The sequence below is a fragment of the Aegilops tauschii genome, chromosome 7 (assembly GCF_002575655.3).
Source record: "Aegilops tauschii subsp. strangulata cultivar AL8/78 chromosome 7, Aet v6.0, whole genome shotgun sequence".
In the NCBI taxonomy this organism is placed as follows: domain Eukaryota; kingdom Viridiplantae; phylum Streptophyta; class Magnoliopsida; order Poales; family Poaceae; genus Aegilops; species Aegilops tauschii.
The window spans coordinates 587,195,995-587,223,542 of NC_053041.3; the positions used below are offsets into that span (position 1 = coordinate 587,195,995).

A 27,548-nucleotide genomic window follows, 5' to 3' on the forward strand; every position below is an offset into this window, starting at 1 on the left:
GCCACCCTCGGTGCATCAGCTGGGCAGGCATGCCCTGTGGTACGTTCTGTGGAGAAAAAGGCACATAGTGCCTATGTACCCTAGCATCCTCGTGCTTCTCGCTGGGTCAGTTAAGGGCAATTTTCTATGGATTGAATCCGACAGACAAAGTTGTCATCAATTGGTTGGACTAACATATGTTTCTTCTTTTTATTTTGTTGAGGATGGACTAACATATATTTGAAATGTTGTCACTTCGAACAATTTAGCAAAGTGTCGAAGCAAACATGTGACGGTTACATGATGTTAAGTCCTGATGATATGTTGCAACTTGCAAGTTGATAGGTCAATGCAGCCTTTGGATTTCTCTAAACACGTACAAGTAAACATTGGATAGTCGTGTATGTCCTCAACTAAGTGGTTGGCAAATACAATTTCTGATAACTCCGAAGCAACTATCTGGTTCACAAATGCAACTTCTGGTAATAGCAAAGCAACTAAACTTGTTAACAAATATACAACTTCTGAAAACTGCAAAGCAACTAATTGATGTAGCTTGAGGTAGTCGTCCATTAGGCGCTCCCACTCGAGATACTCCTCGGGTTCTTGAGTCCCATGGAAAGAAATCTCGTGGTCGGTGTCGAGGTCGTAGTAGCTCGTGGAAGTCGCGAACTTGAGTTTGGGGAGCTTCTCTTGAGCGTAGTCTTGGGGTGCTTGTTGGCGAAGATGTCGTATGTCCGTAGGCGAAGATGCCTTGAAGTCGCTTGGCGAAGATGCCAAGGGAGATGGTGAAGTCGTTGAGCGGTTGTATTTAACAAGAGACCCTAATCTCACGCTTTCGCAGCTCAGCCTTGTTCCAAAAACAATCCAAAAATCATATAGATGACTAAATTAGATTACAGTCCATTGTCCAAACCCTTAAGATCAAGACTAATTTGAACTGACGACAAGCAGATTTCCATGAGATCTTGTAGACTAAATCATAGTCAACTCAAAGCGGCCATCAGAAGATCTCCAGTAAAGGCGATGCATCACACCCTTTTGTTGGGGAAGGATCTCCAGGCTTGGATGTCGATGGCGTCGATGTGACCAGATTCGACTCCATTCTCATGTAAACGTCGTGTAGTTGCAGGCACGTCAGCGGTTTTGCAGGCAGCCGCATGTTGCACTCGCTGACGGCGCAATGGGATTCCTCGTTGGCTACTACCAATGGGGCAGCGATTCCGACAGTATTGTGGGGATTGCAGTGTGACTCGTGCCGATGTGGAGTGGCAACGACTAGTTTCGTGCAAGACATGGACGTCCACCTAACAGTGGTGGAGGCGTCGTAGGTGGGAAGGCATCCCATCAGTCTGCTAGTGCTTTTGGCCCGGGTGTGGAACAGTGATGGGGGCAACTATTGAACGATCCCTCATCAATATAACGATTTGAACACCGTTTCATGTCCGGGGCAAAAACTCTTATCCTAACCTTGGCCGGGCACAACAGTTGTCTGATTTTGGCAAGCATGATGAAATCCTTGTCCATACCATCTTCGGTCAGACGTGGCGACGATGGCGCAAGGTGCACGATGCATATTCCTTCTTGAATAGGTGCTACTGCAAAAAAAAAAAAAAAATCGATTTAGTCATAGGTCTCAATTTCATATCTTATAATGGATCGGGCGTAGTTGCTTTTGTTTTGTACTCTATTTAATAAAAAAATGGTCGTATGAATCAGATTGGTGCATATCCCATCTCGCCCTCGTGTCGCCCTCCCGCTAGGCCCTCCACCGCAACTCTCTCTGTCCCCTCCGTCGTCGCTGGAGGAGGCCGCCAGGCTAAGCCCAGACGCCTGATAGTTGTGGCGGAGGAGCTCCTTCGTCTTGCGGCGCAAGTATGTGCGGGGCATCTTGACAAGCGGGAGCATGCCCCGGATCTGGGTCTCCACGGCATGTCGGCCGGGCTTCCTGGCAGCAGGCCATCTGATCTCAGGTCGGCGGCGGCGGCGGCATGGAGGGTCGGGTGGACAGGTCAGTGGCATGTGCGGTCTGGCCTCCGGTCAAATCAGATTTGGCCGGTGCGACCTGCTCACTGCGCAGCGCCAGAGACCCGTGCACACGATGCTAGTTGGCGGTTCCTCGAGCGGATCCGATTGAAAACCTTGTTCTTGGCTAGTTGCAAAGGCCTGCGATGGCGGCGCTCTTCTGTGTTGTCCCCTTCTTGAAGGCATCACCGTGGAGTTGCTCCAGACCTGTGTCCGCTATCTCTAGGGGAAACCCTAGATCATTCGATCGGATGACGGCGACGCTCTTGTGTCGTTCCCTCCTTGAGGGCGTCATTTTTTGAGGTGTGCATTAGCTCGAGGGACCATCGCCGACCTCCTCTTCTCCCTGCTCCGCCCGAGAGCCACGACGACCTTGCCTCGGTTGCTAGCCACCGTAGATGCCGCTCGACCGGCCACCTCCAGACCAACCCCTGGCTGCCTGAAGACCGCCTCGCTGCCACCTCATCCCGCTTGCCTGATCCGATTCTAGCGATCTTTGCTGTCCTAGCCAACACGACCGCCATGACAAGTATCTCGAGCCCTTCGAGCTTCACCGTCCGTTGGAATCGTCGTTCCCTCTCATTGCCGCCACCAAAACCACCTCCGTTTTTGCAACAAGGGTCTTGTTGCTATGGCGACAGACACAACCGCGAGACGGAGATGCTTTTGCAATAAGGCTACGTTGACGGCTGTGAGTCGAAGATGCTTGTGTAACAAGGGTCCTGTTTCAATTGTATCAAGAGTCTTGTTGCAATGAGAGAAACAGAGAAACCCTTGAAATCACACGATGAGCATAATAGATCTGACGGCCCGCGACCCGGCCTATCTTTTCGGAGGATTAGTCAATCTAAGCGTAGCACGCCCCTTACTTATTTGTTAAGTAGTTTCAGGGTGTGTCTAGGGCACATCTAGATGTGCTCTAGTTATTGCACATCTAAGTGAGTGAATCAAGTATAAAGAGAAAAAAAAATCCACACGAATCTCGATGCAAGATTAATGACATAGGACTTAGATGTGCAACACTTATGGCACATCTAGATGTGCTTTAGCAAAACTTAAGCATCATAGATCAGATGATAGTAGTTTTAGATTGTTAAATGTCTCTTTTTTTAACCTTTGTTAAATGTCCCTTGCTTTCCGTACTTTCACTTGATTTTTTTTACAATATCTGTATTTTTCACTTTGAAGGAGACCGGCTTTAGTGCAACCTTTTCTTTTCGACTCCTTTGATGCTCTCACCTAAGAGCATCTCCAGCTGTTGGCCCCCCGGGGGCGCCTAAAATCGCCGCCTGGGGTGACCCGGCGAAAAAAATGGGCATGGGGGCGAGTTGGCCCCCAGGGCCGGCCCCAGGCGCGGGAAAAAAAATTTGTGTAGCAAATTTACGCAAAGTTCGGCTAAAACACGCCAAATTTCGGCAAACTTGGGCTTATATTCGCGGATTTAAGTCGAGTAGTCGCCATTACATATAAAAACTAATCAAAAAAAAACTTGCTGAAGGCCGAGAAGTCGCCGTCGTCGCCGCCATCGTCGGCCTTCTCCTCCTTGACTCGGGCGCCCCTGCTGGACCCCTCCCCGGCTGGTGGCGGCGGCGGCGCGTCGTCGTCGTCGTCGATGATGACGACTCCTCCTTCGTCGCGGCCTCGGCGGCGCTGCTCGAAGCGCCGCAGGGCGGCGCGCTGGTGCTCCGTCGCCATCTTGATGGAGTCCTGGCGTGCCCATTCAAGGGCCGCGTCGTCGTCGAGCTCGACCTCGCCGTGCTCCGTCTTCACCGGCGCCAGCCCCGGCTCCGTCTTCACCGGCGCGAGCCCCGGCTCCGTCTTTGGCTTGACGAAGCGCGGAGGAGGAGCTGACCAGGAGGCGCGCCGGCCACCCTCGTTGATGACGATGCCGGCGCTGCGAGTGCGCCGACCGAGCGGCGTCTCCGCCGCGGGCTCGGCCTTGATGCCGAGCAGCGTCAGAGTGCCGGAGGAGTGGGAGGAGGAGCGGGAGGAGGAAGAGGAGGAGTACGCGCCGAACCTCCTTGGCGCCCATTGCCCGTCGCGTCGGCGGTGCGCCGGGGCGGCCGCCCTCGCCGGGGGGCACACCAACGGCGGGTTGTTGCCGCCCTCGAGGTGCGTCAGCACGCCCTCAAGTGTGCGGCCGGGGGCGCCCCACCACAGGCGAGCGAGGCCATATATAGCCGCGCCGCGTCCGTGTGTACGCGTCCGAGGAAGGGGAGGCGTCGGCGCGCCGCCCCGTGAACGCGCCATCCGTGAGGAATCAATGGCAAAGCTGACCGGCGGCAGCCTTGCCATTGATTCCCCGCGGGAAACCGAGGCGTCGGGAGAAGACGAGGCGGGCGGTGTCGCTGACGCGGCTGGCCAAAAACGATTCGCCCGGCGTCCCCGAGCGCCCCCTAGCGCGCCGGGTTTGGGTTGGGTCCGCCGGCGCCAATTTCGGCCCGAGCCGGCGAAAAAAGGGCCCCTGGGGCGTGACTGGGCCAATTTTTTGGCGCCGGTGGTCGAAAAATTGCCTGGGGACCTTGTTAGGGGCGCGGCTGGAGATGCTCTAGTCACACCCAACCTGCACGGTCGGTGAGTCGTCCTTTGCCTCCTCGATTAGCCGGCCTTTTTCCGCGCCGATGCTCTCAGGCTAACCCTGTAAGGCTGTAATCATCAGCTCTACCTTCAACTGTACTAGTCTGGGCCCAAATCCGACCGCCGGAGCACGGATCTGTCCAGATTGATCCTTTTAGCTGACGCCGGGAGACCAACCAATTGACCTCAGCCTAGCCGTGGCCCTCGTCGTCTCCTGTGCCGGCGAAGCTCGCAAGCAAAGCCGCGACCAGCAGCACGTCCACGGCGGGGCACGGTGAGTCTGACTGTCTGAGTCGTCAGGTAGTACATCGCTTCCGTCAGCCTAGCCCCTGTATCAGCCGTACTAATTCAGTGCATCCGACTTCAGAAACTTTTCATCTCAAGGCTCAAGCAAAGAACAAGCTTCAGCTGCGGCCACTCTCCATGGAAAATGCCTGCACGAACCTCAACCAAGTTGTGCACTCGGTGCGGCTGCTCAAGATCGACGGGTTCAGCTTGACCGTGAACCTGAGCTCTGAATATCGCTTCACATCGAGATGGAATGTCGATGGGTATGATTTGGAACTTCGTATCTACCTTGCAGCCAACACCTCGTATCCAGTTGGCAACAAGTTTGTGTCTCTGAGATTTATGTTTCTCAGTAAAGCCCGCACAGAGTGTGGTGTGCCAGTGAGCCTAGCCTGTCAGCTGGTAGATCCGAGTGGGGAGCTTGAACCATTTAAAGAGGACAGTGTGTCGGAAACCTTCTTTGCACCCCACTACTTCAAAGAACTTTTCTTGGTGAATAGGAAGTCCATACCATCTGCTTATCTCCGGGATGATTCTTTGACTCTGCGATGCGCCATCACAATGCTCAAGGAATTACCAGCACAAACCATCCCAGCTGAAGAGGTGATCACTGTACCATCCACCAATTTGCACCGGCACCTCGGCGAGCTCCTGGGGAGCGAGACGGGAGCCGATGTCACCTTTCTCGTGTGCGACGAGTCGTTTGCTGAACACAAGGACATACTTGCCGCAAGGTCTCCGGTTTTCAAGGCCCAGTTCTTTTTGGAGACATGAAGGAGAAGTGCTCGCAACGTGTGGCGGTGAAGGACATGGAGATGGCAGCATTCAGGGCCATGCTGCACTTCATCTACACCGACACGGTGCCCGAGCTTGATCAGCCGCTCGAGGTGGTGGTGACGCTCGCTCAGCATCTGCTTGCGGCTGCTGACTGGTACGGTCTCGATAGGCTCAAGCTGATTTGTGAAGTAAAGCTCTCTGGTGGCATCACTGTCGACACCGCAGCGACAACTCTTGCTTTGGCGGACCAGCACAATTGCTGGAAACTCAAGGCCAAATGTGTCAAGTCCATCGTCAGCACTCCTGCAGTTCTTGATGATGTGTTGGCGACGGAGGGGTATAGGCACCTGGAGGCAAGCTGCCCTTCGGTCTTTGACTGAGCTTCTCAAGCTAGTCTGTCCATGGGAGGAAGTGTTGACGTGTAGCCATATATATTGCTAGACTTCCAGGATCTGACAATGCGTGTAGTCTCTGTTTGTGCTTGTGAGAAATGAGTAATGCATACTAGAAATTTGTGTCTGTATATACCTAAAATGGAAAACTTATACCCCACACCTGCCGTCCGGCTCCGGCCACCACGACTCTCCTCCGCCGCCATCCCCTGCGACAGCCCCCTACCCAATACCTGCCGTTCGCCGCCGGCCACCACACCATCCCTTGCGACAGCCCCCCACTGCACCCCCTGCCATCCGCCGCCGACCACCACCTCAGCTGCCTGTCTGCATTTCGGGCAAAATAATCTCGCGGGAGACGGAGTTGATTTGCTTCTGTTCGTGCGGCAGGCGCCGTCCAAAAGGAGTAATTATTTTTTTCCGGAGGAGTCTGTCTGTTGAGAAGTTGTAATCAGGATCCGCTTCCTCTCCTCTAATAATCTCCTTGAACTGTGCAATCGGGGAAGAGAAGAGATAAATTTCTGTTTGTGCAGCAAGGGCGGTCCAAAAGGAGTAATTTTTCCCCGGAAGGGTCTGTCTATTGAGAAGTTGTAATCAGTATCCTCCCACCTCTCCTCTAACATCTCCTCCCTTCTGGACGAGAGCCGGCCTCATTAAATATAGGAGTCGGAGGAGTAGGAAATTTTATTTTCGCCGGCGATTAGTCCGATTTCTTGCACTGGCCTAAATAAACAGAGGAGTAGGGGGGGATTCGAGTATGGGCAGATCAGGCATCCGCCGCTTGTCGCAGGTCAAATAAGGTCGATCCAAATAGTGCATGCATCCAATCATCAAAAAGACAAGTTGTTGACCTAATCAGCCATGACCAAGAAAAGACGTCACCGCAGACACAATGTAAGTGTTGTTTTTTCTTGTGCCTGATTGATATTTTGTACTACGTACTAATGAAAGGTTCTTCCTAAAAAAACAGTTGATCATTTGTTGTTCCAGGTAAATGCAACACAGAAAACAACTCCCAGCAAAGAAACTGCCGGCAGCGAAGAAGTCGGAGACAGGCTTAGCAAGCTGCCTAATGACCTTCTGCTCAACATTCTGGAGAGGGTGGACACGCTTGATGCAATAAGGGCCTGCCTCCTCTCGAAACGAATGATGAACCTCTGCACCAAGCTCTCGCGCTTCTTCCTAAGCTGTAGTTCCATTCCAGGTCACCATGTTAGAGCTCGTGTTTTCAACCCCAGTGAATTTGTCAGAACCAACAGTGCTGTAGCTCATGTAACGGATAACATCTTGAGCACAAGGAGCCCGGAGATCACCATTAGCAAACTCAACATCAGATTCATCTTGATGCAACCTGATTGTTACACAATTGGCAAATCCGTCGCCCGCGCCATGGCAACACACAAGGTTGGTGCAGCTGAGTTCGAGATCATAACAGAGAAAATTCACAAGTGTTCTCCTGCCGAGCTCCTCGACCATGCGAAGCAGTTCAATGATTTTTTCAGTGCTTGTCCGGATGCATTTGCTGGCCTCAAGCGCCTGTGGCTGTGCAATATGAGGTTTGGTGAATCGGACATACCCAACATCCTCAGCACCTGCAAGCTCTTGGAGTCTTTGCATTTAACCAATTGCGACTCGGGGATGAATTCTATGCTGCAACTAGAACATGCTAAACTTACTGAGCTCGAGGTCGACTTTGGGAAATTTGAGATAGTTGAGCTGGCATGTCTACCAAAACTCCAACGGGTGAGCTATAAGGGCTGGTTCAACTCTCATAAAGGTCTCCTGTATTTTGGTTTTGTACCACAGCTTTCAAAGCCGAGGCTTAGTAAAATTGGCACCCGACCAACTAGGACTCTTGAGTTAAGTCAGCTCCTTGGTAATGTTCCTTACATAGGCAACCTGCATCTGGATTTTCAAAGTGAAAAGGTACTAATTATTAGTCATTGGAATGATACCTGTCCATTCCCACTCTATATATGTAACCATCTGGATGGTTATATGTAAGAGCATCTCCAGCCGTTGGCCCCCGAGGGGGCGCCTAAAAACGCCGCTTGGGGGGAGCCGGTGCAAAAAATCGGCCTGGGGACGAGTTGGTCCCCAGCCGCCCGCCCCAGGGCCGACCCAGGCGCGTTCAAAAAAGGCAACTATATAGCAAATTTTGGCAAAGTTCGGCGAAGTTTGGCATATATTACATAATAGTCACGGATTTTTATTACATAATATATCCAATTAAAAAAGAAACTGGCTGAACGCGGAGTAGTCGCCGTCGTCGCCGCCGTCGTCGTCGGGCTTCTCCTCCTTGACGCGGCCGTCCCTGGTGGACCCCTGACCGGCGTCGCCAACGCGGACTGGTGGCGGCGGCGCGTCGTCGTCATCGCTGTCCTTGATGACGACGACTCCTCCTTCGTCGCGGCCCCGGCGGCGCTGCGCGAAGCGCCGCAGGGCGGCGCACTGGCGCTCCCTCGCCATCTTCAGGGAGTCCGTGCGCGCCCATTCCAGGTCCGCGTCGTCGTCGAGCTCGTCGTCGCCGCCGTGCTCCGTCTTCACCGCGGGGAGGCCCGGCTCCGTCTTCACCGGCGCGAGCCCCGGCTCCGTCTTGGGCTTGACGAAGCGCGGAGGAGCCAACGAGGAGGCCCGTCGGCCGCCCTCGTTGATGACGATGCCGGCGCTGCGAGTGCGCCGGCCGAGCGGCGTCTCCGCCGCGGGCTCGGCCTTGACGCCGAGCAGCGCCGAAGAGTCGGAGGAGTGCGAAGAAGAGCGGGATGAGGAGGAAGAAGAGGAGGCGCCGAACCTCCTGGGCAACCATTGCCCGTCGCGTCGGCGGTGAGCCGTGGCCGTGGCGGCCGCCCTCGCCGGGGGGTATGCCAACGGCGGGTTGTTGCCGCCCTCGAGGTACGTCAAAACGCCCTCGAGGGTGCGGCCGGGGACACCCCACCACAGGTGGCGTCCCTCGCTGTTCTTCAAGCCAGCCACCACCGGGGCGCCGTTGGTGGACGCCATCCTCTGCTGCTGCCGGCGCTGGAAGTACGCCGTCCACGCCGCTTGGTTGTCGGTGGCGTACTGGGGGAGGGCGAGCTGGGCGTCGGTGAGGGAGGCGCGCACGACCTCGACCTCGTCGTCGAAGTAGGAGGGTTTCTGAGCACTCCCCCGTTGCTGAGCCTCCACCCCGTCGGCCCGGCGCGCATGTCCGGCGGCGCCGGGATGTTCGCCTGGAACAGGAGCCAAGATTCCTGTTCGTGGAGCGAGCAGCGGTCGAAGCCGTTGGCCGCCGCCTCATCTCCGGGGAAACGCTCGGCCATAGGGAGAGGGAGGTTTCGACGACGGCGCACGGGAGAGGGAGGGCTCGGGAGAGGGAGGTCTCGGCGGCGGCTCTCGGGAGAGGTAGAGCTCGGCGGCTAGGGCTGGTGTGGCCAGAGGCGAGGGAGGCCACCGGCTTATATAGCCGCGCCGCGCCCATGTGTACGCGTGCGAGGGAGGGGAGGCGTCGGCGCGCCGCCCCGTGAGGAATCAATGGTAAGGCTGACCGGCAGCAGCCTTGCCATTGATTCCCCGCGGGAAACCGAGGCGTTGGGGGGAAGACGACGCGCGGTGTCGCTGACGCGCCGGGCTCGCGGCTCTTTCGCGCCAAAACCGCTTGCCCCGGCGCCCCCGAGTGCCCCAGCGAGCCGGGTTCGGCCTGGGTCCGCCGGCGCTAATTTCGGCCCAGGCCCGCGAAAATCGGGCTCCTTGGGGCGCGACTGGGCCGATTTTTCAGCGCCGGCGCGAAAAAATCGTCTGGGAGGCCTTTCTGGGGGCGCGGCTGGAGATGCTCTAATACTCCGACACTCAATATGGAACGGAGGGAGTAACAATAGTAGCTTAAGTTGGTCTTCTCCGCCGGTTGAGAATGTGATTTACATGCAACTTGCACTCAGTTTGTAAATTGTTTTTTCTTTCCCAGATTTGGGTTCTGCCAGAAAGCCCGAAGCTGCTCAGACCTGTGCTCAGCCAACTACAGCAGGTGAATCTAGACAATCTTTCTGAAGGATGTGATTTAGCTTGGACAATGTTTATTTTTTAAGCTGCACCGTCCATAAAAGAGCTCTCTATCAAAGTCTTGGATCATTGATGCAATATGGTGACGAGAGACAAAGAGTTCCGGAAGAACAATTGTTTCTATCAAAAGGAAGACGTGGAGTGGAAGGCATCCCTCCCTGACTTCAAGCACAAGAATCTGGTTAAGCTCATCATCTATGGCTTCCAACATGACGACATCTTTGTGCGATTCATCAGGTGTGTCATGGAACATGCGGTTAATATGGCAGAGATATCTCTGCATGACAGGACGAAGGTATGTCTGCGCTGTGGTGTCTTGGATCCCGAGATGAAGTACCCATCGTGGTATCCACGGAATGCTGATGAACGCACACATATCACTGAAGAATTGAGGATGTCTTTGCCTGCTATGGTTCGCTTCTGGACGTAATTGGCAAAAAGAGATGTACTACCTAGTAGTAGTACTAGTTTACAAATCCTCTGAACTATAATTCAGTAGTACTCTTGCTTTTCCTTAAATTGAAGCTATGTGAAGTGTTGTCCAATGGAGAAAATATTTAGTAATTTTTCTAAGTATTTTGACATTTTTTTTGATTGGCCAGTACTGGGCGCCGGTCGACCATCCCAATTTGGGTCGGTCACCGTGCAGCCGTTATATGTGGCACACCACAACCGTTCAAAATCAGTCATCCCGATCTGGCCTCCACCTTAACTCGTCTTTTTCCTCCTAGCACATCTCAGAAAAGAAATCCCCCCTCTGCTGCCCCACCCAACCCCGCCACCGTGTGCAGCTCCGCGAGGGCAACGACCGTCGGCCGCCGGGCGCTCGCACCCCAACACCTCGCAGCCCGTCCGCTTCTCGCTGGAGAAACCTTCCCCGCTAGTCCATTTCAGTTGCAGCTCCACCTCAACCGGTTGCAACTCGCGCCGCCGACGCTCAATGGTTGCAGCAGCCCGATGCGCCATCTCCACTAGCCATGGACACTCGTTGCACAGGATTGCGTGAACGACGGCCACCAGTAAACGACATTGAATGAATGTGGCAAAAAACATCGCCCGTAGTAGCTGAAAACAACGACAGTTGCAGCAAAAAAAAAAGAGTCGCCGCCGTCGGGGTCGTAGCCCCGCCATACTGGATGTACTCCCTCTTTCTCAGTTTACAGGGCGTGCGCGTACCGCTAGATTGTTAATTTGACCAACCTAATACAAGTCATATATTACAAAAAATATACCAATATAAACTTCAGATGTTCTATTTTCAGACGGTATAATTTTTGTGTTATATAGTTTATATTATGATGATATAATTGGCAACCTAGGTATACACGTGGGACTTGTAAACTGAAACGGAGGGAGTATCAAAATCCCTCGCCCGTAATAGCAAAAATTAATGCCGGTTGCAGCGAAAAATCTCAGCAAACGAAAGCTCAATTGTCTGTTGAAACAAAACAATTAGCCGGTTCCAACAAATAAAAATGTCGCTTCCAGCAAACAAAAAATCAGTAAAAACTCCGATGGTTGGTTCCAGCAAAAACATTTGCCGGTTATAGCATCCCCGCCATCGGATGTAGCATTTGCGAGTAGTTGTAGCATCTTGTTGCTACTGTCACGAAGAGATCAACCCTGCACCCGATCACGAAGAGATCAACCCTGCACCTGATCACGAAGAGATCAAACCTGCAGAAAGCATCGAAACAACACACTAAGCTTGCATGCACAGAAGTACTAGAAGAGAAGTTCACCATCAATTATTGCTAGGTCCCTTCAATATCCACATGAAGCAATATTTAACTCCGTTACAAATTTCTATATCCAGTCCATGAATCAGGATGCTGCACAATACATACAATGCGAGATATGCATGCAGACCCCAGTACCATTCAGATATCCAGCCCTGCCCAGCACACCCTGGTCATGTATCACCTTGTGCCACTGACAGGCATACATGAGTAGACAAAATCTTGAACCATTTAGCACTAAACTACGTCACACAGTTTGGGCACCAAGGGCGGTAAAAATTGCACATAACATAGGTGAGGTAAACACACGTTATTACTGTAAATGGATGCATAGTAAGCAGAAACAGAGGAACCTAGCTGAGGTTCATTGGAAAGACGGGATACAAAACACAAGTGAACTAGACATGCAAACACTAGTAGAAAAAGGGGCTTTCGTTCGGGCCTAGCCGGCTCATTAGTCCCGGTTCTGCCACGAACCGGGACCAATGGAGGCATTTGTCCCGGTTCGTAAGCTCAGGGGGCCGGCCGGGGCCTCGTGGGCATTGGCCCCGGTTCGTCTGGGTCCATTTGTCCCGGCTCTTGGCACGAACCGGGACCAATGGGCCTCGCTCCTGGCCCACAACCATTGGTCCCGGTTCGTGGTAGGAACCGGGACAGAAGGATGGCCTTTAGTCCCGGTTCCAGCCATGAACCGGGACAAATGAGTTGCCTATATATACCCCATCGCCGGCGAGCAGAGCACTCCACAGTGCTCTGTTTTTTGCTGGCCGGCGAGGAAGGGCATTTTGGTGCTCTAGCTCACCTCTTATGCATGTGAGGTGTTCGATGAAATGCCCGAGCCACACTAGTTAAGCTTTCTCCTCTCGAAGCTCGACCTCCGAGCTTCATTTTTTCCGAGATTTGTCTAGGTTTAGCGGTCCGTCACGCCCCGTCCTCGTCTTCACCGCCGTCGATCGCCCGCGCCGATCTCGTCGCCGGCACCACCGTGGTGAGCCTCTTGTTCTTATCTTCTTTCTGAAAGAAAAAAAATCTTACTTTAGATAGATACTTGTCTAATTTTCTTACTTTTGACACACATAATTATATATAATGCATGCAGATGAACCGGCAATGGATGTACAGTGACAGACACACCTCTGAGTACATTAAGGGCGTGCATAATTTTCTCGAAGTGGCTGAGGCAAACAAGCAGAATGGTTTTATGTGTTGTCCATGCCCTAATTGTGGGAATACGAGGTCTTACTCTGACAAGAAAATCCTTCACACCCACCTGCTTTATAAGGGTTTCATGCCACACTATAATATTTGGACGAAGCACGGAGAAATAGGGGTTATGATGGAAGACAACGAAGAAGAAGAGGACGATGACAACTATGTGCCCCCTGAATACGGTGACGCTGCAACGGGGGAAGCTGAAGATCAAGAGGAAGCTGAAGATCCAGAGGAACCAGACGATGTGCCCGATGATGATCTCCGCCGGGTCATTGTTGATGCAAGGGAAAAGTGCGAAAGTGAAAAGGAGAAGCTGAAGTTCGATCGCATGTTAGAGGATCACAAAAAAGGGTTGTACCCCAATTGCGAAGATGGCAACACAAAGCTCGGTACCGTACTGGAATTGCTGCAGTGGAAGGCAGAGAATGTTGTGCCTGACAAAGGATTTGAGAAGCTACTGAAAATATTGAAGAAGAAGCTTCCAAAGGATAACGAATTGCCCGACAGTACGTACGCAGCAAAGAAGGTCGTATGCCCTCTAGGATTGGAGGTGGAGAAGATACATGCATGCCCTAATGACTGCATCCTCTACCGCGGTGCGTACAAGGATTTGAACGCATGCCCGGTATGCAGTGCATTGCGGTATAAGATCAGACGAGATGACCCTGGTGATGTTGAGGGCGAGCCCCGCAGGAAGAGGGTTCCTGCGAAGGTGATGTGGTATGCTCCTATAATACCACGGTTGAAACGACTGTTCAGAAACAAAGAGCATGCCAAGTTGATGCGATGGCACAGTGAGGACCGTAAAAAAGACGGGAAGTTGAGAGCACCCGCTGACGGGTCGTAGTGGAGAAAAATCGAGAGAAAGTTCTGGGCTGAGTTTGCAAGTGACCCAAGGAACGTATGGTTTGCTTTAAGCGCGGATGGCATTAATCCTTTCGGGGAGCAGAGCAGCAATCACAACACCTGGCCCGTGACTTTATGTATGTATAACCTTCCTCCTTGGATGTGCATGAAGCGGAAGTTCATTATGATGCCAATTCTCATCCAAGGCCCTAAGCAACCCGGCAACGACATTGATGTGTACCTAAGGCCATTAGTTGAAGAACTCTTACAACTGTGGAATGGAACAGGTGTACGTGCGTGGGATGAGCACATGGGGGAAGAATTTGACCTAAAGGCGTTGCTGTTCGTGACCATCAATGATTGGCCCGCACTCAGTAACCTTTCAGGACAGACAAACAAGGGATACCACGCATGCACGCACTGTTTAGCTAACACCGAAAGTATATACCTGGGCAGATGCAGGAAGAATGTGTACCTGGGCCATCATCGATTTCTCCCGACCAACCATCAATGTCGAAAGAAAGGCAAGCATTTCAAAGGCGAGGCAGATCACCGGAAGAAGCCCGCCATGCGTACCGGTGATCACGTACTTGCTATGGTCTCTAATTTACACGTAATATTTGGAAAGGGTCCCGGCGGACTAGCTGTTCCGAATGACGCTGAGGGACACACACCCATGTGGAAGAAGAAATCTATATTTTGGGACCTACCCTACTGGAAAGAGCTAGAGGTACGCTCTTCAATCGACGTGATGCACGTGACGAAGAACCTTTGCGTGAACCTGTTAGGCTTCTTGGGCGTGTATGGGAAGACAAAAGATACACCTGAGGCAAGGGAGGACCTGCAACGTTTGCACGAAAAAGACGGCATGCCTCCAAAGCAGTACGAAGGTCCTACCAGCTACGCTCTAACCATAAGAAGAGAAGGAAATATTTTTTGAATGCCTACTCAGTATGAAGGTCCCGACTGGCTTCTCGTCGAATATAAAGGGAATAATATATTCCGGAGAAAAAGTTCCAGAACCTAAAGTCTCATGACTGCTACGTGATTATGACGCAACTGCTTCCGATTGCATTGAGGGGGCTTCTACCGGAAAATGTCCGATTAGCCATTGTGAAGCTATGTGCATTCCTCAATGCAATCTCTCAGAAGGTGATCGATCCAGAAATCATACCAAGGCTAAGGAGTGATGTGGCGCAATGTCTTGTCAGTTTCGAGCTGGTGTTCGCACGATCCTTCTTCAATATCATGACGCACGTCCTAGTTCATCTAGTCGACGAGATTGTCATTCTGGGCCCCGTATTTCTACACAATATGTTCCTCTTTGAGAGGTTCATGGGAGTCCTAAAGAAATATGTCCGTAACCGTGCTAGGCCAGAAGGAAGCATCTCCATGGACCATCAAACAGAGGATGTCATTGGGTTTTGTGTTGACTTCATTCCTGGCTTTAAGAAGATAGGTCTCCCTAAATCGCGGTATGATGGGAGATTGACTGGAAAAGGCACGCTAGGAGCAGACTCAATAATATGCAGGGACGGGCATTCTTGGTCTCAAGCACACTACACAGTTCTACAGAACTCTACCTTGGTGACCCCGTATGTCGATGAACACAAGAACAGTCTGCGCTCCAAACACCCGGAGCAGTGTGACGACTGGATTACATGTGAACACATCAGGACTTTCAGCAGTTGGTTGGAAACACGTCTCAGAGGTGACACCACTGTTTGTGATGAGCTGTACTCGTTGTCCAGGGGACCATCTTCGACTGTATTGACTTACAAAGGATACGAGATAAATGGGAATACATTTTACACGATCGCCCAAGATCAAAAGAGCACCAACCAAAACAGAGGTGTCCGCTTTGATGCAACAGCCGAGAGGGGAAAGGACACATATTATGGTTACATAATGGACATATGGGAACTTGACTACGGACATGATTTTAAGGTCCCTTTGTTTAAGTGCAAATGGGTCAACCTGTCAGGAGGCGGGGTACAGGTAGACCTACAGTATGGAATGACAACATTGGATCTGAACAATCTTGGGTACACTGACGAACTGTTCGTCCTAGCCAATGATGTGGCACAGGTTATCTATGTGAAAGATATGTCTACCAAACCGAGAAAAAGAAAAGATAAGGAAGCGAATACATCATATGATGAGCCAAAGCGCCACATAGTTCTTTCAGGAAAAAGGGACATAGTGGGAGTGGAGGGCAAGACAGACATGTCTGAAGATTATGAAAAGTTTCATGAAATTCCTCCCTTCAAAGTCAAGGCTGACCGAAGCATCCTGATAAACGATGAAGATTATCCATGGTTACGGCGCAATAAGCAAAGCACACAAGCGAAAAAAAGTGAAGACTTTCTCTCCACAACTATTATGATGATACCATGCCAACTTTCAACCTTTTCGTAGTTCATTTGAAATGCCTGTTGTAACAGATGAGTTTCCGTATGAAATCCTGATACTTCAAAACAGATTGTCCGTTTTGTCCACGAAGTGCATTCAGTTTTTGCCGTAACCCTCTCTACTTTCTTGCACATGCTATGTGGGTGAAATGATGATACCATGCCAACTTTCAACATTTTCGGAGTTCATTTGTAGTGCTTTTCAATTTCATGGTCTTATAGCTCAAAATAATCAGTAAATGCATGGAAAATAACAAATGAAGTCAGAAAGGGTTAAAAATTGATGATGTAGCTTTGAATGGTGCATTTTTAACATAGAAAAACTATGGAGTTCAAATAAGTTCAAAAAAATGAAATCCCTTTGTAACAGATGAGCTTTTGTCCGAAACCCTGATACTTCGAAAGAGATTGTCCGTTTTGTACACGAAGTGCATCTAGTTTTTGCCGTAACCCTCTCAACTTTCTTGCACATGCTATGTGGGTGAAATGATGATACCATGCCAATTTTCAACCTTTTCGGAGTTCATTTGAAATGCTTTTCAATTTCCGGGTCTTATAGCTCAAAAAAGCAGTAAATGCATGAAAAATAATAAAATGCATAAAACTATAATATTTGTTATGATCAACTAAACAACTTATATAAACCTCTAGTATTTTTGAAACTAAAATTAAATAAAATTTATGCAACTTATATTAACAAAGTATTTTTTGTTCAAAACATTAATAGCAAAAAAGAATTTAATAGCAAAAAATATTAACAAAATCTGGTTTTGATTAAAACAGATATTTAAAACAGATAAATTTTAATAAAATATATAAGTAGAAACCAAATAAAAAATAAAAAAATTTAATAACGTAAAGCAAAAAGAATTATCATAAAGTGAAATAAATAAGTAATTAGAAACAAAATAAAATAAAATAAATAAGTTTTTTGTTGTAAGTAGAAACAAAAAAAAGCAAAAAAGAAAACAAAAAACAGGGAAAAAATAAAAAATATGCCACCTACTGGGCCACCACTGCCTGAATACGACTAGAAACCAACCAATGGGCCAGGATTCAGGCCAGCAGAAGGCCTAGTAGGCCCATCAGGCATAGCAGTGTCAATTAGGCCCGTAAGCCTGCAATGGAGAGGAGCTCGAGAGGGGTGCGGCAGTGGGGCTTATAAACCACAGCGCGCCCCTCGCAACTAGCGAGGTGGGACTAAACTTTTGACGCGGGCGCAGCAGCACAAGGCCTTTGGTCCCGGTTGGTGGCACTAACCGGGACTAAAGGGGAGCATTGGTACCGGTTCGTGGCACCAACCGGGACCAATGCCACCCCTTTAGTCCCGGTTTGTGCCACCAACCGGGACCAAGGCTGCCGCTTCCCGCCCTTTGGGCTGCTGAAAAGAGGCCTCTGGTCCCGGTTGGTGGCACCAACCGGGACTAAAGGGTGGCATTGGTACCGGTTGCTGTCATGAACCAGAACCAATGCTTCGTCTATATAACTAGCACTTGTGAAAATTTTCATTTAGTTCGTCTTCCCCGCCCGCCGCCGCCGCCAGGCTGCCCCTCTTCGCCTCGCCGTCGCCGTCGTCGCCCCTGCCTCTGACGCCGTCCCGCGCCACCCAGACGCCGTCGCCGCCCCGCGCCCCCCTGCCTCCTTGCCGCCCGTCGCCGCCCCTGCCTCCTCATCGCCCGTCGCCGCGCCCCTCACCGTCGCCGTCGCCGCGCCCCTCAACATCGTCGTCGCCGTGCCCCTCACTGTCGCCCCCGTGCCCTGCCTCCTCGTCGATCGCCGCCCCGTTGCGCAGTGAGAGCTCCATATATGAATTTCCTAATTTAGATGTGTAGTTAATTTAGATGCGTAGTTTAGATGTGTAGTTAATTGAGTTGTTGTAATTTGTTCATAAATGAATAATATGCAAAAGTTAGAATTTTTTTTTGTTCATAGATTTTTTGGTGATATTATTGTTGAATATGCAAATGTTTGTGTGTTCATATATATGCAAAGAATATGTCAATTTTTTCATAGAATTTTTATGATTTTTTTCTGTTGTAATTTTGTTTATAGAATTTTTATGATTTTTTTCTGTTGTAATTTTGTTCATAGAATAAGAAGAGAAAGTGTTTAATATAATTAGTTAGAAAAATAATAGAACTAGTTAAACTAGTTTATTTCTAATTAGGAAGTACTACTTTATTCTATTTATAGTAAGTGCTTAGTAGTTGAACTAGTTGATTTAACAAAACTAGTTTATTTTACTATAGAAGTAGTTTATTTTTAGCAAGGAAATTAATAGAACTAGTTTATTTTTTTAGTTAAAGCAATTATTCCCGCATCGACGTCGACGATGCCTATCCCGCATCCTCGTCGTCGACTCGGCGGAGGAGGCCGGCTTGATCAGAGGGGCCATGTCCGGGACTGGGCTCCGCCGGGCTGGTTTTGGGAGGTGCTACCTTCCGGGGGGCGTAGGTTGGTGAGGAGCCAGCCCGTCATTGACCCGATCCTTGTTTGGTGGCGGTCGCGTGGGCCAGTGACAGTGCCGAGGCTTCCGGACACCGCGGAGGTGGTACGTCACCGTGTCAGCGAGGAGGACGAGCACGTCCGTCACTACATGGTTGCGTTGGAGGGCAGGTTCGACAATACCTGGCAGGTTCTTTAGGGATCTCACTGGAGCTATCCTGTGATGGTTCCTTCTCTTTGGGTGTCCACCGCCCGCGCCGATACCCGTCGGGCGCTACGGTTCTAGCTGTACTAGCGATGCTATATGTATGATAGTATTCGAGGTGTATTAGTGATAATATTTGACGATGTACGGACGCATGGAGATGATGTAGTTTTGCTTATAATTGAATGCATCCTAATTTGAATACTACTTTATTTTGCGATTTGATTTTGCTTATTGAATGCTTAAATTGGAAAACTACTCCTACTTTGAATGCTAAAATTGGAGAGCACTATGCAAGGCGTATGCATATGATTAGTTGATAGCTTATAGGGTTTTTGTTTTCGCAGAAATCTAGGAGCCCCCGGCCCCTCCATCATCCCCGCCGTCGTCCCCGTCACCGACCCCCTCCGACCTCGAGGTGAGACCAGCCAAATCCTCTTTTAGAAAGATAATTAAACGATATTTCGGGTTGACTTTAAGTCTGTCGAGTCTCCATCATATATGAGAGGATGAAGAATCCTGACTGTTGTCGTGGGGGTAGCTTTTCCTTCGTTACCGTGTGCTAGACAATTTGGTGTAATGCACTCAGGAACGAAAGGAGGAGCTACCATCACCGACGGTCGCAAATGTCAGAGAGGAATCAGTGAGGGAGAGTTCCACCATATATATATATATATATATATATGAGAGGAAGAAGAATCCCGATTGTTGTCGTGGGAGTCGCTTCTCCTTCGTTCCTGTGTGCTAGACATTTTGGTGTAATGCACTCGGGGACAAATGGAGGAGCGACCATCATCAACGGTCGAATGTACACACCACGTGAGCTGAGAGTTTTCAAGAAAAGACTCGACAAACTGATAGTCAACCCGTGATGAATAATAATGATCTAATTTAGTTTTTGTAGTACATATATTTAATTGTACAAGTTTAATCTTTGAATTATGAACGTAGGAAATGTCGTCATCGGACGACGAAAGTCTCCCGGGGGAGTGCGGCTGGTGCCACGACGATCGAGGTTTGTGCGACAGGCCTCACCTGGACGATGATCGGCGCTTCAGCATTAAGCTCGAGGAGACCTTCGATGTTGAAACGGTACGCAACGGCGACAAGTGTTTTTTTCGTAATTAAGCATGACTTCAACTATTTCAACGTGTAATTTTCATCTTTTACAATTCGAGTATAGCTTATCCCATGCCATGCAAGACGCTATGTCTTGGAGAGGATGGATTTTGAAGACCATGAAAAATTTGAAACGAAGAAAATTCACCTAAGGACCCATCATGATGTGAATTTTGAAGTAAATCGGTATAATGCTGAGAGCGTAACCCATTTTGGTTGCAAAAATTGGGAAGCATTTTGCAAGATGTATGGTTTTGATGAAGGTATGCTTGTCACCATGGATCTTGGTGATCCTGACATCGACCAAGACAATATGAACATTTGGGTACTTGTTGATACGCCTCCAGTTCTACCACTATGTGAGTTTCTCAAACATAGTTAATTATTAACTAATTTATATTGTTTATTTCAAAATAGTTGACAGCTTATTCCATTGACAGCTTATTTTGATTGTTCAAACAATGTGCGGAACATGGTAGACAAAACCCACTACACCGATGGCTCCGAGTTAACTTATCAGGAGAAAAATCATCTGGTCGGATTTTGTACTGATCTTGAGAATTACAATATCTACAATCAAACTCCTCAACATTATGGTCAATACGTGCCACTAGTGCACGTGTTGAACTACGGTAACTACCATGGGGATACCCTGGTAAGATTTTTTTACTATTACGACATCCGTGTATCTTTTGCATACTTCTAAAACTAGTACATCATTGCTAACTATGAAGTTATTACTATGTTTTTCAACATAGAATCCCAGAGGATTGTGTGCCTCATTTGATGTATCAGAATGACAGCCTTCGTGTTTTGAACATATATCCAGGTCATCCTACGAATCTCAACTGTCCATACCGGATTTCTAAAAGAAGTGGAGACATGCTAATCAGAGAATGGAAAAAATGTATGGACAGTCGTAAGGAGGTTCTTGGAAGCAAAAGGAAGCGCCGCGCAAGAATTGCAGACAGGATGATCTCCATTCTCCATAATGGAGAGTCGGGGTCTATATTGTTTTATGCTATTTTCCCTTAAATAGGGTATTTAGGTCCTGCATAATACTGATGATCATGTGCTAAGAACAATTAAGTAGGGTTGGTTCGATGACTATCAGGATGATGATCGTATGACTTGTTATTAATAACGAGTAGAAGTTGTATGATGATGATTAGTAGGACTTGTTATTATGATGATGCATGATGCGAGCATGAAGAGTTATTATATATCTGTGGGTGAAATGAACATGGATTGGATTGAAGTGAAGCCAACATGCATGTGGTGCATGTCGAAAGTAGTACAATCCAAACTTGATCAAGTTAGGATTAGTATTACTTTCGACATGCACCCCATGTTGCCTCACTTCAATCTAAGTCATGTTTAGAAATAGCAGTATAGCAGTAGCACGGAAATAACAGAGGACATATCTCTCTATTAGCTACCTATAACAACCTAAATTAACCCCCAAAACCCCTAAACCACCTCTTTTCAAAAAAAAAAACCAAACCCTGAAATACCAACCGGGACCAAAGGCCCTCCTGCCTGGGCTCGCCGGAGCGGCCACGTAGAGGCCCATCTGTCCCGGTTGGTATAAGAACCGGGACTAAAGGCCTAGGGCATTAGTAACGACCCTTTCCGGTTCCACAACCGGGACAGATGGGCCTTATAAACTGGGACAAATGGCCCTTTTTCTACTAGTGAAACATGACAAACAAAAACAGAGACTATGCAACATCACATTTTGGACCTCGGGTAGCACCTAGGTATGCATCAATTCTTTCTCCCACACGCAGACTTGAGAAGGTCACCCAGCATCGAAGGACAGCTTGTCGCCAAGACAGCATCAAGAACACTAGGCTGGTTCAGGTGTTGGCTCTTCACCTCCAACACAGAAAGCCCCTTACGTTGTACTAAGACAATGAGATGGCACTTAGTTTCCTGACTGTGTTCCGAAAGTTAATGTGACAATGTGTTTAAAAGATACTACAAGGTAAAACAAACACAAGGATTGTGTGGCTGCAGGCTGCAACTGAGAAAATCATGTCTACACACTCTGAATCATCCTGCCCTTAACAACACTGAAATAGCATATTTTTACCAAGCTGGGCACACATATGTATCAGCTTGTGCAAATATTGACAAGCACAGAAGAAGAGAGATACCAAATTCTGGACCATTTAGCATTAAATTAGATGAAATTGGAGAGGAAATGCAAGCAATAAGTTGGTCATAACATAAGTAGATGAGCATACGTTTTTCAATTTGAGGTGAATACAGACACAGGGTTCTTACTAGTCCACACATGCATGGCAACCATAAACAGAGACTACAGGCATGATAAAATCTTGGACCATTAGCACTATTATGGCTACCCTTCAACTCTTTCTGCCCCGCGCAGACTTAAGAAGCTCAGGCAACACCATAGGACAGCTTGCCTCCAGATGCTTATATCCATCCGTCGCCAACACAGCATCAAGAATCTCAGGAGTACTAACTATGAATTCAACGCACTTCACCTTGAGTTTGGGGCAGTTATGCTGCTCAGCTAAAGCCAGAGTTGTCGCTGCCGTGTCGACACTGATGCCATCAGATAGCTTGCCTTCACAGATCTCCTTGAGCCTGTCCAGTCCATATTTGTCAGCAGCTGCAAGTAAATGCTGAGCCAACATCGTGACCGCCTCATGCTGCAGATCAAATTCCAGCACAGAGTCAGTGTAGATGAAGTAAAGCAACGACTTGAATACCACCGCATCAATGTCCTTGATCTCGACGCGCTGAGAGCTCGTCTCCTTCATGTGGCCAAAGAACTCGGCCATCAGTACAGGTGACCTTGCAGCGAGGATCACCTTGTGCGCAGCAAAAGACTTGCCGGACACGAGAAATGTGACATCTGCTTCCAACCCACTATGCAGGAGCTCAGCAAGGTGTTTCTGCAGGCCAGGTGATGATCCAGGTACTTCTTTACCCGGCACTGTTGCTGTTCGAGCTGTCAAATCCTCCTTCAGCACCGTAATAACACATAACACGGTAAAAGAATCATTCCTGAGATAACCGGATGCTGCCAGGCTCCCCGTCGACATGAGACGAACGGGAAGCGAACAATCTTCACTGACGAAAGGCGAGCACATCTGCAGACAGCGGGATACCCATGAACGGTTGAAGATACATGACACACTCTTTTCTTCAGACGGTCGAAGCACGCTTCTCGGATCAACCAGACGACAGCTCAGGTTCGCCCTCACGATGGACGGGCAGGTCTCGCTGAGGAACACGAGCTTCACCGCCACCCACGGGATGCCGTCGCGTGCGCGCGGCATCATCGCGGGATAGGTGCAGATCTCCCACTCGTACCCACCAATGCTGTAGGTGGACTTGATGCAGTCGTCGTTGCCCATGGTCTTGGTGGCACAGTAGCCGTCCACCTTGAGCAGCTTTATGGAGCGCACTACATTGGTGACATTTTTGGTGGCGGTTTCCATGGTGAAGATTGGATGGGGAACACAGGGGACTGTTTCCTCTTTGTTTGGGATCTAACGTTTCTGCGTGGGAACGGTTACAGATTAGTGCAGGTGAGACAGGCAGAGTTACAAGATTCAGAGCGCGGCTGAGAGCGAGCAAGGATGCAAAGGGGGGCTCACCGTGCTACGGAGAAGAAAGGCCCTGTTTTCTGGGCGCGGCCTGTCTTGCGAGTACCTGCCGCCGGCGGAGGAGGCAGCGAGGACAACGGCTAACCTCCCAGCGTCCGGCAAGCGGATCCAGGCAGATCGGTGCTGCGGCGGCAGGATTCGGGTCCCAACGATCCGGGCCCGCCGTGTCTAGCGGAGAGCGGTGGCGGTGGATGACGGCGCCGCCGCAAGAAGAGGGGGCGCGGGTTGGTTCCGATGGGTGCCTGTCCGCTGCGGCGGCGACTGGCGTTGACGGCGGGAGACTCGAGTGGAAAAATGACTAAGATGGTGGGCCCCGTTGGAAAGAGAATTTCATCAATTACAAAGAAAATTCTGCAGCGCCCGAGTAACCTTATTCTAGTCGGAAAAGGAGACGCGCCCTCTACAAAAGCCACACCAGGCCACCGCCGGCAATTCGATCGTGTTGCTGTTCGTCTTGCTCAGATCCGATCGCCCAGTGACGAAATCAAGGGAAGAAGAACAAGGAAGATCAGATGCCTCGCGTGCTGTACCACATAAGGATCCGTCCTTCGCCTCCGGAGCCGGTTCCCCCTCCACGCTCGCTTCTGGTGGACAAACACCGGCAAATGCTCATGGTGACTCCACGCCATTAATGCCTACCACTACTACCACCACCACCACCAGCGGTCCTGCGACTCAACAGGAGTTGTTGCTGGATGACCCGAATTCTCCTTCATCGCCACTTTTTGATCCCAGCCACGAGCTGTGGTCTGACTCTGACTCTGGCAGCGATCGGTACAGTCCCGATACCCCCGACCAAGACTGGGTGGACTCTTCCTTCGGTTACGCCGACGACGCTAGTTTTGAAGCTTTTGTTTTTCTGCGGGACTGCGTCGAGTTCGCAATCAGCGCGCTGGAGCACTACAACAAGGAGCAGATCAAGGACGGGGTCAAGTACGAGCTCGTCAAATCCATCATCAGCTGGAGAGTCATGGACGACGGTTCCTATTACCATGTGAATTTCACGGCCAAGAGCACTCTGGAAGAGAATTCAGAGGTGGAGTTCTTCTTTGCGGAGGTACTTTATGACTGCGAGATAGGCGGTTGGGTGCCGACATGCATAGTCTCCATGGACGAAGACGAAGGAGTTGGTGGGATTCAGTACAGCGTGCATGAATGTGCTGATCCTCGGCGTTGCTATTATTGTGGAGAAGAGGTGAAGCACCCCGTGGATGGATCGCTGTTTGAGGCTGGTCATATTGAATCAATTACTAGGTCATATGCGAGCAGAAACTAATTACAATGCATGGAACTTCTAGAGATATTGTGAGAAGGGTATTTGTTACTATTTCAGAGGGAGTATTTTTTTTATGAAGAAGTCTACTTTTACAGATTGAACTATTGCATCATGTCTAAATTTCCCTCTAATACGTTCAATAATCGCAAATAAGCATTAGTCATAATGTCTGATTTCACAGATAATATCGAAACCCATGAATCAGGGTGCCATGGAAATCATACAAAGCACACACAACAGCCGCATCCAGGTGTTGGCAATTGGCCTATATAACATACTAGAAGACAACTCAATTACATTGGCACCTAACTCCTTTTGATGGAATTTTCTGAATGTTATTCCTACTTTTGATGGAATTTTCTGAATGTTATTCCTACTTTTGATGACAATGTACTCATAAGACATCCCAGCAGTATACAACACTATTGTGTGGCGACATCACCTTCTCAGTGCTTGCACTCAACAGGCACAAATTCGAAATAAGCATTTAGCACAAAATTACAACATAGTGAAGGGGAAATGCAAGCAGATAGTTGCCCACAAATTATAGAGTACAACATAAGTTCTTAATTTGTTGAAAGACGGTCATAAAAGTAGAACTAGAGAAGCATGCCTGAAAAGCGCAAGCAAATACAATACCATGAACCATCAAACCTTGGCCCCATACGGCCAAAGATACATTTCAAGTTTTACTCCCACGCGCAGACCTGAGAAGGTCAATCACCACAAGAGGGCAGCTTGCCTCCAGATGCTTGTACCCCTCTGTCGCCAACACAGCATCAAGAGTGGCAGAAGTTTTGATAATGAACTGAACACACCTTGCCTTGAGCTCTGGGCAGTTGTGTTGCTCGGCTAAAGTTAAAGTTGTCGCCGCAGTGTCCACGTTGATGCCACCGGAGAGCTTGAAGGCGCATATGAGCTTGAGCCTGTCCAGTCCATACCTGTCAGCAGCGGCAAGCAGATGTTGGGTCATGACTGTCCCCGCCTTTGTATCAGCCTCCTCCTGCTGTTCTAATTTTGGCGCAGAGTCAGTGTATATGGCCTCCCCGTCCCACTCCTGTTGTCTGAATTCTGGCACAGTGTCGGTGTAGATGAACTGAACAAGGGCCTTGAACACCGCAGACTCCATGTCCTTATCCTTCATGTCTCCGAAAAACTCGGCCATGAAGACAGGGGACCTTGCGGCGAGGATGGCCTTGTGCGCAGCAAAAGACTCGCCCGACACGAGAAATCTGACGTCCGCTCTGGTCTCCCTGTGAAGGAGTTGAGCAAGTTGCAGGTGCAAGTCAGACGATGGCAGATATAGTTTTTTAAGCGGGTCTGTTTCCTCTGCTAGTTCCCTGAGAACATCAAGGGTGCATTGCACACTAAAAGAACCATCCTTGATATAACCAAATCCTTCTAGCTTAATTCTTTCCGAGCTATCTTGGGGCTTCCTGAATGTTATAGTCTGATAATTTTCATGGCGTGGCTTATGCACTCCTTCCTGATCAACCAAGCAACTGCGTAGAGTTGTCCTCACAGCCCCCGCTCTGGGTTCACTGAGAAAGATGAGACGCAGTGCCACGAACGTGCTCAAACCCCTGGAGTCCAGGACGTTCGGATATAGAAGGATCTCCCACTCATACCCGTCCACAATCCATCTGTATCTGACATCATGCTAACGCCGTCGATCTTGAGCAGACGCACCGAGCGCAGGACTTGTGTGAGGTTGAAGTTTGTGGCCAAGGGTGAAGCTTCTTCTGCGGCGAAAACCATATTTTTCTGCGTGGGAACGGTTGTGGATCAGCACAGTTTACTTGGACAAAAAAAACTTCCGCGGTCGTCTCACCATCATCAGTCATCATGTCGTTGAGAGCAAGCGACGAGCAAGGCCTGCAAACCGAGGAGGCTAAGGACGACTCACCGCGCCACCGGAGAAGAACAATGGTAGAAAAAAGGCCTTGAGTCCGGGCTGTGCAATCGGGACTAAATATGCGCGACTAAAGACCCCCCTTTAGTCGCGCCTCTTACGAACCGCGACTAAAGGCTTTAGTCCCGGTTCTCGTGGCTAACCGGGACTAAAGGCCTCCTCCGCAGGTTTAAACCTGGTTTTTTTGCGAATTTTTTTTATTTTTTTATTTTCAAATTTCTGAATTATTTTAACCTCTAATCTCTAATCACCATCCCTCATCACTGCTCAATTTATCCTCTAATCTCTAATCACCCCTCATCATTTCAAATCATCTAACTTCCCGGACGGTCACCCATCCTCTCACTACTCCAGCCTGAGCACGCTTAACTTCCGGGTTCTATTCTCCCTCGTTTCCAAGTCTGCACTTGTTGTTTTCCTGACAATAGTAGGATGTCAATTCTATTAACACTCAGGAATTTAGCTTGAGCATGAAGTGACACATTTCACTGTTTGAGTTTGAAACTATTGTTTTAAAAAACAATAATTATTTAGTAACACTAATATTTCTGGAATAATTAGTTTGACCATTGTTTGACCACGTTTGACCACAGTTTGACCAGATTTGACCAAAAATTAAAAAAATGAAATAATTATTTAGTAACACTAATATTCTAGAATAATTAG

General features: G+C 49.3%; 2 protein-coding genes and 2 pseudogenes across 3 annotated transcripts; 2 read left to right on the forward strand and 2 right to left on the reverse strand.

The window, feature by feature from the left end:
- The first annotated feature begins 5,004 nt into the window (after window positions 1–5,004).
- LOC109760767 (BTB/POZ and MATH domain-containing protein 1-like) lies at window positions 5,005–6,026 on the forward strand (annotated as a pseudogene).
- Window positions 6,027–6,899: 873 nt separating this feature from the next.
- On the forward strand, window positions 6,900–10,606 carry LOC109760763 (F-box/FBD/LRR-repeat protein At5g56420-like; annotated as a pseudogene).
- Window positions 10,607–22,257: 11,651 nt separating this feature from the next.
- On the reverse strand, window positions 22,258–23,953 carry LOC109760765 (BTB/POZ and MATH domain-containing protein 2). 2 transcript variants are annotated; one of them, XM_020319569.4, is made up of 2 exons: window positions 23,686–23,953; window positions 22,258–23,586 (listed from the first exon to the last, which is right to left on the reverse strand). In XM_020319569.4, the coding sequence occupies exon 2, from the start codon at window positions 23,524–23,526 to the stop codon at window positions 22,423–22,425; it is 1,104 nt and encodes a 367-aa protein (XP_020175158.1). In that variant the 5' UTR covers window positions 23,527–23,586; window positions 23,686–23,953; the 3' UTR covers window positions 22,258–22,422. The 2 variants fall into 2 exon arrangements, with proteins under 2 accessions (XP_020175158.1, XP_020175159.1); XM_020319570.4 differs by having other exon boundaries at window positions 22,258–23,577; window positions 23,686–23,947.
- Window positions 23,954–24,069: 116 nt separating this feature from the next.
- On the reverse strand, window positions 24,070–26,817 carry LOC109760762 (BTB/POZ and MATH domain-containing protein 1). Its single transcript, XM_045231575.2, has 2 exons — window positions 26,770–26,817; window positions 24,070–26,630 (listed from the first exon to the last, which is right to left on the reverse strand). Exons 1-2 carry the CDS (start codon window positions 26,815–26,817, stop codon window positions 25,653–25,655), a joined length of 1,026 nt encoding a protein of 341 aa, XP_045087510.1. The 3' UTR covers window positions 24,070–25,652.
- Between the last annotated feature and the right edge of the window lie 731 nt (window positions 26,818–27,548).

Bases quoted from the DNA above. Each gene is read 5' to 3' on its own strand.
- LOC109760765 (XM_020319569.4), bottom strand. From the start codon at position 23,526: ATGGAAACCGCCACCAAAAATGTCACCAATGTAGTGCGCTCCATAAAG.
- LOC109760762 (XM_045231575.2), bottom strand. From the start codon at position 26,817: ATGATGACTGATGATGGTGAGACGACCGCGGAAGTTTTTTTTGTCCAA. The intron at 26,631-26,769 runs GTAAACTGTGCT...CGACGGCGTTAG, and splicing joins CGGAAGTTTTTTTTGTCCAA to CATGATGTCAGATACAGATG.